Here is a 13,064-nt window from a genome sequence, read left to right as displayed (position 1 = left end):
TGGCTTCAAACCAAACAGCAATTCCTTTCCCAGTTCCAACATTTTTATAACCATTTTATAAAAGACTTGAGAATCTTCTCATTTCTGGCAGCAGGGTCCTGGAGATGAACCTTCAACTGGAGTCTCCAGGATTCCCCAGGAGGGGTCAGCAACTTCAACTGTACCGTGCATAATGTACATGAAAGAACAAAACAGTCAGACACCATATGTAATGCTTAGCAGCCAAACACAACATGTTTATTCTCTTTTTTTTTCTCAAGAAAAATTATGTAGTCCACTGAAGCAACTGTGTTGCACAATTACAATCACATCCTCAAAACAAACCACGGATAAAAGCAAAATTCAAAATTCTTTATATATATACCTATTAGAACAACATTTTGTTTCAGTTTCAATGAAATGACTTTTTTTAATATTTTGCTCTGATATATAAAAAAAATTCACCCTTATTATTCCAGCGATGGGGTTACAGTACCAGCTATGGCCAGATCAAGAAATGGAAACTCTCCAGCTTATTTGTACAAACTACATAGAGCAACACAATTTGTTAATGAACCAGTGATTTTATTTTTCCTCTCTTAATAAGTACCTATCCTGGTTACAGAATGCATAGTTCAGAATTTTCATTTTCTAATTAAAAGGCAATGGCACCCACTAATGGGATGATTTCTCCACCCCCCACCCCCCCCAAACCCCACCACCCATCCCTCTCCCAAAATGGTAAAAAGTCAGTATCCCTTTAAACAAATTTTGCAGGCCATTTTGTTTAAATAATGAAATACATTCATTTTTTTAATGTGTGTCAGTCCTGCCTCTCTCTCACTTCTGTTAAAGGTTATTTATACATTACAGTGTTGTCACCAGCATTGCAGTAAACCGTAATGTATTCTTGGCCACTTAAACTATTGCGAAATTCTAAGTTCTACCTTCTCAAACATAACACTCTCCCTGGTTACAACCCAAGCTGTATAATACTGGGTGAAGTGCATTACTGCCAGTTACTAATCAGTGCTGAGAGAGACTGGAACAATTTTAAGTGATGAATGAACACAGCATCACAGAATGTATTGGCTTTAAGTACTAGTTTTTTTCCTATAGTGTATTGGCACCATTACGCTAAGTAATTCTAGTGACAACACTGCATTTTTTACACAAACGCGCGCGCTCACGCACATACCGTATCCCTACAGAAATCACTCTGCTACTGAACCCACCTTCAATCCAGAGTAGAGATGGTTTGGATGATGATTTTGTTTTTGGACAAGGCCAACCAACCACTCTGTTAAACAGGAATGGTGTGTTCGTAGAAGAGAAAATGGCATTAAACTTCTCTTTCCCTCCCAACAACCCCTCCCCAGTCTCAAAAAATAAAATAGATGGAATATCCAGTTACCTATGGCAACCCATTGAGTGGTCTGCCTCAAAAAAAAACTTTTTGCCAAACACTGGCAGGTGAGCCAAGTCTGCAAGTGTTAAACCCTCTCTCGCCCTATCTGGGGAGCTAGGCATCCCACTGTATGTGCTACAGGGTTGCCTTACCAATATTTATCAATATAAGAAGCGACAGTCCGATAGCACCAATACTGAACTGGTACCGGGGGCAGGCACAGTAGGAAATCAGACATCCGAATACCAAACAGACCAATTATCCCGACCACCTAGCTCCATATATATTTTTTCCTGCAAAACCTATCAAAATACACACATGCTTAATGTATGACATATCAGCAAAATCTGCAAATGTTCTAAATTGCTCATTATATAACATTAGGATTCATTTATTTTTTTAAAAATTGAGAAATCCTTGGAACCACGCAATTTAAGATTTTTATATATTTATTTATATATATATATATATATAATTCACAGTACTATTAGAATAAGTTTTTTTTTAATCTCTTCCTTCTTGGTTGCCGAATTCTACATTAGTTGAGTGATAATTGTAAAGGTTTATATACAGGTCACTTATCTGCAACTGAAAAATAGTTTCAACTTCTCCTGAGCAGTTCTGATATGCTGCCTCCTTACTGCACTCTGTGTAACTGTCTGCTGCACCAATAACCAACTCCGACAGGAATCCTTGGCAAGACCACTGCTATTTCCACTGAAAGGGGAGGGTGTCTAACCAACACTCCCTGCATCACACTGTTGGGGATTAATTACCCCAGTTTACATGGCACCACATTTTCCAATGATACCCCCTGTAAACTCCAACTAAAACACAACAAAAATCTTTATTTTCATTAATATTTTGTCACGGTGCAGCAAAATAATAGACATCACTCTTGAGTCACAGCAATTGAATCAGGCAAGTGTAAACAGTGTAATTCAATCTCTTTCCCACCCCACTTCATGATGGATTTTTGTAATGCCTCTGTTCAACATAGAACAATGCAATAGGTCATCCGAGACGCACCCCATTTTGTGGGCAAGGTGAGATTTAATGGAGGCAGGAGGGAAAGGCAATGGGTGGAGGGTTGCATGAATGCAATCTGTCATGTGAACAAAAAGGTATCTGGTGTAGGGAGGGGGAAAATAAACCAGAGGACGTGTTGGGAATGCATCACCACATCCCGGGAACAGTGCAACAGATGGAGAGGCTGAAGGCCCGTGCCATGCACACAGCTTGGGTCAAATTACGTGTGCTATTTTAACAAAGTTAATCCCTAAATTAAAACTGCTGAATAAGGATTGAAGCTACCCCCTCCCCCCATGGCCCCCAAAACAATCCACGAGTCTCATTTTCTTTATTTGGTGTCGTGATCATGAACTTAAACTCACAGGACAAGTTCTTTACAGGAAGCATTTACTGGCAGTTGGACTTCTTCCCTGGACTGTGAGTCAACTCGCCAGGAGAGAAAGGCAAGCACCAGCAACTGACCAGCGCAGCATGCAGCCGCTCTATGCGTTTAAACAGCTGCCATGGTGCAGAAGAGTGAAATTACACGAAGCAAGTTGTACGTCACGTGCTATTCTAGAAATATTTTTTTATGAGGAGCCACTTCTCTCCACCATCGAAGTCATTAATTCATTAATACCAAAAAAAATCTCAATTATAGACTAAATTCACTGTGCAATGTTGGATTGATCAAATCCAAAGCTTTTTGATAGTTTTCTAAAAGGAAAATTCCAAAGCAATGCTGATTGTTTCTCCTTGAAAAGTGGGAGTTTTATTTAGGCAGATCCAAAGACACTGATTACTGCAACTACCTGTTATCAGGGTGGGGAGATGGTGGACCATAAAGGCAAATGTCAGAATTGTTTTTGTTACTTAACAATTTTCCATGCACAAAAAATATTACGTCTGCGATCAATCTTATTCTCCCGCCCCCAAAAAACAGGAGAACGCAAACTATGAACACACCCTGCAATATCGTTGGAAGAAATAATGGGAGAGCTATGCCCTGGATCATACAATAAACAGCAATAATTCAATATAGCAACATCTTAGTCACAGCTATTAATTTCTTTTTAAAATAAGACATACTTTCAAAAAGGCAGAAATTCTCAACACTAAATTTTCCTTTCAAAGTGCGATATCCTTTACAAATTTAAACAGCCAACTTAAGCAGCACAGCTGCACTGTTTCATGAGAAAGTTGTGGCATCCAATCCCCAGCAAAACCCCATTCACCCCAATGTGGCAAGGACTTGAATCTCTCCCCCATCCCTCACACAAAAATATAAAGATTATAGATACGATTAACACTACTGCCCTAATACAGCTGTGCGTACAGATGAACTGTGCAATCAAACTAATAGCAGCACCAATGCATTCACAACTCAAGTTTTAGGAAAGGGAAAAGCAGGATGTTAGCAATACAATCCATTACCCAGACAAGGGGCAAGCTTGCCAGCTGTTCCATATTCCAGTCAACCAAACCCAAGTAAAGGAACCAAAGACAATGGATGAATCATCACCAACTCTGATGGGGAGTTTGAAAGAACTTTTCTGAAGATTGCGCTAACTCCCTATTCCATACAGGGCCCTGACTCCTCCACCAACAAATGAGATAAACAGGTTCTTCCTGATACTCAAGCTGTAGCCCAAACATGTACAGCCAATAAATAGCACAGGTAATAAAAACATTAAAATTACATTTTAACATTAAAAAAACGTAGCTTGGAGACGACAATCTTGGCTGCGGATGGGACAAAGACAAGGAATCAAGGTACTGAATGCCCCATGAAAGGACTCGATCATGACAGATTGATCCAGTTTAAAGTGTGCGGAGTTCAGATATGGCTGGTGACATGGGAGTCAATTCTCCTCCCAGTCAATGGCGTGTACTGGGATCACTTCGAGAGTGATCAATTGGTAAGTTTGCATTGGGATTTGAGCATCTTTTTGAAATACTCAGGGAATGCATTGGATCTACAAGAGACTGCTCAGTAATCTCGAGGTTTCAGGCACTCCTTCAGGAAGAATGATTAGCACTGCGGTTTGCTTTTGATGAAAATGCCATTCGGCACTGCCAGGATACCGACAGGTCAGAAAGGGCACCATCTTTCTCCCTTCTCCCACCCCCCACCCCCACCCTACCAAAAGCCAGGGATTGGCGGTGCAGTTTATGTGACACCAACCGTAAACGTTAAAACCAGGTGAAGAAAAATGATAACGTTTGCTGAGGAGATGTAAATGAGATAGCTAAGTGTTTAAAGTGCCATTGCGTGCTGCCAAAATCGATTCCTTCTTAATTATTCTAACTGCGGCACTCTAACACAAGGCAGATTTTGCATCTTTTTCCCAACCCATCGACAAAGGTCAATGTATGGGGAGTTTCTCCACATTGATTATGATCCGGGAAAAGCAACTGACTAAAAACTCGGTCGATTCACATTTTCTAATATAGTTAAGATATCTAAGGATATGGTCACTGTTCACAGGCTGATGAATGGGATCTAGAATTGTAAACACCTACCCCTTTACAGAAATTTGCCAGTAACTGATAACAGGTCAAGGTACAATTGTATGCAGACATAGAAGTGAAACCTCTGCTTCTCTCACCTAAAGTACCACAATTACAAAGCTATGCAGGACTCAATTACACACTGAAACAGGGGTTGTGTGTTGGAGATACCAGCAGGATAGCTAACAAGGAATGATAAGGACCTATGATAAACAAAAAAAGCTGCAAATTGACAGCAGATTTACTATTCGGTCATCATCTGAAGAAGAGGTTCAGATGACAAATGATAGGTACCATTTGAAACATTAAGGTGCAGGGGCTGTGTGTTAGTTACAATTTCTACCCTCCGCTTAGCCTTACAGGCTACCTTCATTGTGACCATTTTAAACAGACATTTGCGTGGCTCCATAGGCCAAAGTACAGTGGGGTTCTAGCATGTGTATCTTTTAAGCAGTGTTTTATCTTGTTTTAAAGCAGTGTTTAAATGTTCTCAGTTTATCTGCAAATCTTGCTTCTCTTGGGTCTATGGTTCGTCAGTCTAAATGCATCCACAAAGTTGGTATATTGAAATCTGCAGGGGTTCTGTGGATCGGGGGTTAATAATATTGAAGTCCTGCTGCCCTACATGCGAAGGGTGATCACACTGAATAAATACCAGCTTAGCAATTGTCAGGGACTTTTAACATTCGTTTGGAAACTGCCCCACAATACCATCAATAATGACATCTAAAATGGAATTTGTGTCAGTTGGGAAGAAATGAAAACAAGGAATACTTTTGCAACATAAACCACATCGTTTAGAGGAAATTTCCTGGAAATTATTCTAAGCAAGGCGATATTTTATAATAATTGTTATTCTGGCATGTGCAACTAAGCAATAAATTTTAATGATATATTTATGTTTGAAATGTTCCACGCATAAAATGGGTAAGGATGAGATGGGGGAGGGGAGGCACGATGCATGCAATGCTAGAGACTGAGGCCAGGCTGGTTTCTGCTGTGGCACTTGCTGATCATCTCAAGCTGCTAACTACATTAGTGTGAAGTACCGGTGCTCAGCTGCCAAACGGTATTAAATGCTGCTACTCAGCATTAAACAGCACCACACTAAAGCAGTAACAGCAATATAAAAGGGCCCTGTTCGCTGGACTTTCCTCATTGCCACCTCTCCGAAGCAATATAGTACAAGGATCCTGAAGAGTTTAAACAATTGTCGGGGTTGCTGACCATCTCAAGAAATGCCTTTACCAAGCTGGAATAAGCCAGGAAGGTGTACAGAACAGGGGAGAGTACAAAACAAATTGTGCTTATTTTGGAATCATTTCCCTTAATTTCATGAAACAATACTTTTTCCCCTTTGAAATATTTTTGGCCACTTTTCTTCCCCCTGTCATAGCATCGATCAGTCAGGATAGGGAAGCACAGTGAAAATACAGCACATTAAACACCCTGACCCAGACTCACTGTTCCCACACTCACTGTGGATTCAAACATGGCTTGCTTATAGATTTGGACAGGACATTTTCAGTTGCCATGCGTAGTAGAGTGGAAGATTCCATTACTAGGTTGAGGGGCGAGGGCATTTACCATGGGTCTTTGCACATTGAAAAAGGATTGATCAGAGATTTAATATCACATTGGGTACACCACAACCCTCCCACCCTATCCTTTCTCCACTTGTATCCTCTCCAGGATGAGAAGTGTTGTTCTTGCCAGTCAAACTAAATATGATTACAATTGTGTATACGTATTACTTCTAACCCAAATATTCCAAAAGGAACGCTATGAGGTATTACTATTTAAGTGATTTCTTGTCATTAGACGGGTTTGGAACTGGTGCAACAAATAGACTTAAAAATCTAAATCTCAAAGTCAAACATCAGGTTTTTTTATTCCCTCTTAAAAATAAACAACATTTTGGGAACTGGCTTTTCCCCTAAAAATTCCTGAGAACTTTCTTTAAATTTTAGGAGGAAGTAAAATAATAGAAGCAAAACAAAAAGAAAATGCAAACTAAAATAAAAACAACACTGTCAAATGCTCCCAGAGTTTTTTTTTATCTAAAAATACGAAACATATATTTTTGGTCTTTTGTTATCCTGTTTTGATGGAAGAACAGTTCAACGTTTTTTTTAAATTTCAGATTTCTCAATGCATTGGAAATAGAATTTATAGGACTGTGCCGGCAATATTTGAACTTAAGTATTTAAAATCAGCTATAAGAACAGTTCATATAAATTATTCTCAGAGTCCACACTCTTAAAACAGAAATGTGGATTAAGTGCGATGGAGAACGGGTAGCATCACTCCCTAATCCACCTCACCTTGGATTAGTCGGTATAAACGTTACCTTAGTCAGAGGAGTAGAAGTATTTTGCAGCCTTAGGTGACTGATACAATAACCAGTCTCCACTAATGAACAGAGCGAGGGTGGCTGGATCAGATACAGTGCCCAGCAATTTAGTAATATCCCCGTTCTTCCAGACCTAAAGGTCATTCAATCAATCTATTCAATCAAACTAGACAATTTTTTGTTTTAAAAATGCAAGATTCTTCAAAATATTTCAATTCGACACAGCCCTAGAGATTATGTAAACAGGACAAGGCCAAACACTTGGACACCTCCCTAATATTCTGTACTTTATCACTCCACAAAGTGCTGGAAGATGAGCAAGCACACACAGGAGTGAGGCGCATTTGGGTGGGTGAGCATGTGTGTGTGTGTGTGTGTGTGTGTGTGTATATATATGTGAGCTAGAACTGGGGAGGAGGGCTGGGGTGGGATAAGCATGGTAAATGCAAAAGTGACAATATGTATGAGTGGGGGAAAGGCAAAGGTTTTCTACAGGTTGGCTGGTTGAATCAGAAGCTAGATTAAAATAGCAACTTTTAATTACAGCCACTTTTAATCACTGAACTGATGCGACAGCGGTGTGCCTTCAAGCTCAAGGTGAAGACATTCAAAGAATGACTAATGTCCTTCCCTTTCCCCATCACTGTTTGTCACTGCTCATTGTCCATTACCATGCTGCTCCTTCTCCCTCATACCCATTCTACAATGCTTTACTTTGTTTATAAAGGAAAAAAATAACACTACAGCAAAACACAATGAGGACAATTAAAAAACAGAAAAAAGGTGCAATACTTTAAACAACATTAACAACATTTTTATATATAGTTTCCTAAACAAGTAAATGCTTTTCTCACTAGATTCACCCAAGTGGGCTTAAAACATGAATGGGAGGAAATAAAGGAAAGCACACACTGCTTTTAAACTACTAAAGAACATTCATACGTAAACATTTATAAATTTTATATAGTGATCGACCAGTGAACAAAGGTACTGATACTCCTCTCACATTATCCACCATTGAGACCCAGTACCAGCCTGTACAGCAGCACGGCTGAAATAGTCTGCTACCTATTGAGGGGTGTGTGTGTGTAAATGTGTGTCCCCGTGTTTTTAGATATATTAAGGATGTGTGCCAGTCTCTAGCGCAACTGTTGTATACTCAGTATAATTGATTGAATTATTTGATTTCAAGAGTGGGTGAAATCTGCAATAATGTCACTAATTGAAATTGGACAGGAGACAGACACACACCCACTCATTAAATGCGCCTGATGTAACATTTTAAAGAAATACACTTTCGGTATCTTTAAAGTTTATATTGGACATTTTGTTCGATGCTGTGGTCACACCAGGTCTGCTTAAGAGTCCTAGCTGTGATCCCTTAATGCACATGCATCATTGCTCTGCATATGCATGCAGACATGCTCAATGTTTGGTGTAAACAAAATAATACGCCAAAGCTATTCCTACACAGTCTGATGTAACCTTAAACCTAGGTTTGCAGCAAGATTTGTCAGCAAGTACACAGAATGGTCACAGAATGTCTTGCTGTCACAGATGGACCGTAATTTCAAAGAAATAACCTGCGTGGTTTAAGGAAAGGAAAGTGAGTTGCGCACAGCAAGGGTTATTGTAGCCACAAGCAAGGTTGTCCCCAGAGCTCGGTCCTATTCCAAAATCCCTGTGCAGTTACAGAGAAGGTTTTGTTAAGAGTGGAGATGCCGGGGACTGTGGGATGTAAACAGCTGGCTGTAAACCAATTTCGCAGGCTTGTGCCAATGAGGCTTTGTGGGTGGCTACAAGCATTTTGTGAAAGTGTCAATTTACAGGCAGTCCAGGTGAACGGAGGAAGGCTCAAGCCAGCCAAGCCAATTGGAAAGCTACATTTCTGCTCAAAGATTAAAAAAACACAAAACATATACAAAAGGAGGGAGGACTATTTCAAAGGAGTTATTTTTATTAAATTACGGCAACACCTTCATTGGATTAGCTAAGTGTTTTGAAATACCTCAAGGGGGAGGGGCAGGGAAATGACTGACCCGCCAGGGATCCCCCCAGTTTACAAATGATAAAGCTTGTTACAGTACACAATGCAAGTCCCCCCCTACACTTTGAAACTGAGTGCAACATGTAAATTTAACTTGAAAACCTCTACACTAAGTTTTCTAACCTACATTGTTTTTAAGTGCTTATGTCATTTGCGTGTAGCATTCAGAGGGCAGCATAGCAGAGAGAGAGAGAGAGAGAGAGAGAGAGAGAGAGAGAGAGAGAGAGAGAGAGAGAGAGAGAGAGAGAGAGAGAGAGAGAGAGGAGAGAGGAGAGAGAGCGAGAGAGGAGAGAGAGAGAGAGAGAGAGAGAGAATGAGAGAGAGAAAGAGAAAAGGAAATAAAGACACTACTGCAATGCTAATCTGTGGCGCATGGTAAACTTGTCAGCACACATAGCACCAGCTATACGTGATGAAATGATACTATAAGCAGTGTGGTACTATCTTCATCAGCTTACGTTTTATGGGTGGTCAAGATTGTGCCTTGCTATCTATCACTGGATGTGTTACAAATCTTCTACAGAATAATACAGTAACCAAACTTTGAATAGAGCGCAAAATAAGCAGCATTGTAGCAAAGGGCCAGGAACATCTTAATAATCAACTGAAATGAGTTAAGACAACCTTTGGTTGGACAAAGGAGGCAATGGGCAAAATTGGAGTGGAACAGCATCTCCTTGGATTAAAAGACTAACTCTGGGAAGCGATAACTCAAGTTATGCCCAGAGCCTTAATCAACCAGAGGCACCTTTGATGCAAATACCACTCTCCACACTTCTAGAAACAGGTGGAGGTTAATGCTCTTGAGATGCCATTTTTTTCCCCCTCCTTAAGATTATCAGTCATGCTGGGCCAATAATTTAACAGCCCTTTGCAACCTTGCCCAAGCAGCTATTATTCATTCTTGACCCTAGACAATGAATGTGGGCAGGGTATTCAACCGCAGAGGCCATTGCAGCTTCCTTCGACCCTGACCCCACCGGAAAGCCACACATACAAATGGAAACTACGAATGATTTCTGTTTGACCGACCAGCTTGTATACAGTGGTGGAGGGGCCAATGGACATCAATTTAAGCCCTAGAATAACAGCCTCTGTGGCTGAAAAAAATAAGCTAATTCAGCACTGACCAGAAATCAAGTGGAACTTCTCTGGTCAGAGTGATTTAGTAGTGGTCCTGGTGGTTTATTTAGTTATCAGGGGAGCAGTTTAAGAATCTGCTCTAAATTCCAACCCCACACCATCCCACAATGCAGGTTTGACAATGGTAACTGCTGCAGCCCAACCCTGAAGGCTGGCACACAGCACTGGTACGGGTGCATAGTAATAGCCTGTTAATTTCTACATCTAATAAGTGACTGCTAGGCTCGATATCTGTCCTGGTCAATCACTAGTTTTAATACGTGAGGTTCTGCTGCGTCTCCGCTATTGCATGTCAGAGGACGGAAACGTGCCCAGTGCAAAAAAAAAGGTTTTAAAAAGCCTGCTTTGTGTTTTCAGTAAATATCCTGTTGCAACAACTTCTCAATACGGAGGGGGAAAAAAAGATCATGTAAGGAAAAAACTATACTACCTTTTTAAAAAACTTATTTATTGTGTGATGGTAAAGTGTACTTCACATTTTTAATATTGGCGTTCATGATTCAAGTATTTTGAAGTGTGATATGTTTTTTTTGGTTTTTTGTTTTGTTTTTTTTTTTGATTAAAAAAAAGTAGCCGAAAATTAGGAGGGAGGTGTCTGTGTGCACAAAAGAGACCGTGGATGACCCCCTTAATTTGTTTCACTTTTTTCTTTTTTTTCTCCTTTTTTTTTCTTTAAACTTGTCTTGAAACTTATTGCAGTTTGAAAAAAAACACATTAGTGCTGCTGTTCAAAAAAGTTCACGAGGTCACAGGTCAAAGGTTGAAAGCTTAAAAGTTCAAATTGAATCAGCCCCTCCACCCAGGAGGTCACCAGGTAGTAGGGGCGCTGGACTGCCCATTCGGTGTGAATCGTCGGAATTCGGGGCACCCCACAAGCTTGCCGTGTAGCTCGGGGTCGCCCAGAGCGAAGCTCCCGCCAAGTTCCCACTACCCCTGCCCACTCCTCCGGCACTGTTCCACTGTCCCAGGCTGGCCCGGCCTCCAAACGAATGCAGGCTGCTCCCCACCGGGTCCATCTGACTCTGTCCTGTCTCCAGCGTCTGCCAGCCTGGGGAAGGTGTTGATAACTGACCTTGTGCAAAATAGCGGTTGACTTCCTCTTCACTGACAAACTCAGCAAGGATGGTAGTGTTCCCCAACACACACCTGCAAAAAAACAACAGGGAATTGTTTAAAGGAAGACACTGGAAAGAAACTGCTCAAAAATGTTCATGGTTTTAATGGTGAACAAGAAGCATACTTGTTTTATTTTTCTTTCTCCATACTAATTTTATAATTTACTTCCCCAAAAGTGGGATTATTAATTCATCTGCAGCAACCTGGTGAGCTTTAGATACATAAATTCAAGAGCCAAGTGATCTGAGAGAGAACTGTGACGTAGCACGGTTAAGGTGGATGAACACAATTCACTGTTCGCCAGAAACTCAACTCTACTTGGTCAACCATTGCTTTATTATCTCAACTCCAATTGATTAACGCCACCCAAAACAGAAAAGCAAGCATTCTGTTGCAAACCATAGAAAACAAAGCAAGAAAAGTGCTGTAAATGTGCAGTGGAGTTTTCAGCACTGCTATGAACTTTGATGAAACACACTCAATCGTGGTTTTAACCCGCCCGTTTCCCTTTCAGAAATTTGCTCTCCGTTGGGGATATCCAGCATTTTCTCTTTTCATTTGTGCTTCCCAATATTGGCAGCTTTTAAGCTCCAGCAGAAAGAACTCTTCTCATTGCAAGTGAAGGCTCACTTGCAGTTTTGCTAGTTTTAATTGTGTGTTTCTGTATGCATTCTCCTCTGTCATCAAAATTCAAAACAGAATGCAGTACTGAAAGGAGGTCTGGCGTCGACATTTTGTGAATAGATTGTTGTCACCTTCCTGACTAGGGAGCAATTCAGTTAGCTAGAGAGGAATCACCTTATCTCAAAGCCAGTTTAGAGATACAGCGGGTCATAGAGCCTTTGGTCCACCGAGTCCATGCCGCCCAGTGATCTCCACACACTAACACTATCCAACACTCACTAGGGATAATTTAACAGAAGCCAATTAGCCTACAAACCTGTACGTCTTTGGAGTGTGGGATGAAACCAGAGCAGCCAGGGAAAACCCTTGTAGGTTACGGGGAAAACGTGCAGGATCGAACCCGGGTCTCTGGCGCTGTAAGGCAGCAACTCTACCGTCGCGCCACCATGCTGACCTTGAGGTGAATAATTTTCAAAGCACATGATAACAGCACAACAGATACTTACATGTGCAGCGCAGTCTGGGCCTTGGCAGCCTCTTGCTTGGTGCTGTACCGGACCAATGCGGTGCCGTGCGTCAGGTTCAGGTGGAATGTTATCAGCGGCCCATGCTGCATGCAGATTGTTCGGAGAGTGGAGCCATCAATCTGAGAGGAAGCAATATTAAACTATTTCAATTAAATTTGCTTTCTTTTATTGTTCCTCAAAGCTTCTGATGAGAGTCTAGCACCTTCCACAATGATGACTGTTTGTCACCCATCCAAATGATTTCATAATTGGGTATACAGCAAGTGTTTAAGACTTTTCCAATGAAGGAGTATAATGGTGGAGTGCAATCCCAATACCTCTCACTCTACGTTTCCTAGCCAAAGG

At 40.9% G+C, this 13,064-nt stretch overlaps 1 protein-coding gene across 7 annotated transcripts in view; it reads right to left on the bottom strand.

Moving 5' to 3' along the window:
- Positions 1-218: 218 nt before the first annotated feature.
- LOC144611443 (trinucleotide repeat-containing gene 6B protein-like) overlaps positions 219-13,064 on the bottom strand; it is a 162,997-nt gene continuing 150,151 nt past the window's right edge. For all 7 annotated transcript variants that reach the window (XM_078430536.1, XM_078430540.1, XM_078430541.1 and 4 more), the window contains 2 exons: positions 12,699-12,838; positions 219-11,598 (listed from right to left, as the gene is read on the bottom strand). In XM_078430536.1, the coding sequence (XP_078286662.1) occupies positions 11,229-11,598; positions 12,699-12,838 (510 nt within the window). In that variant the 3' untranslated portion in view covers positions 219-11,228. The remainder of the gene's footprint in view (positions 11,599-12,698; positions 12,839-13,064) is intronic.

This window comes from Rhinoraja longicauda, chromosome 40, assembly GCF_053455715.1.
Source record: "Rhinoraja longicauda isolate Sanriku21f chromosome 40, sRhiLon1.1, whole genome shotgun sequence".
NCBI lineage: Eukaryota > Metazoa > Chordata > Chondrichthyes > Rajiformes > Arhynchobatidae > Rhinoraja > Rhinoraja longicauda.
This window is presented reverse-complemented; position numbering and strand designations above follow the sequence as displayed.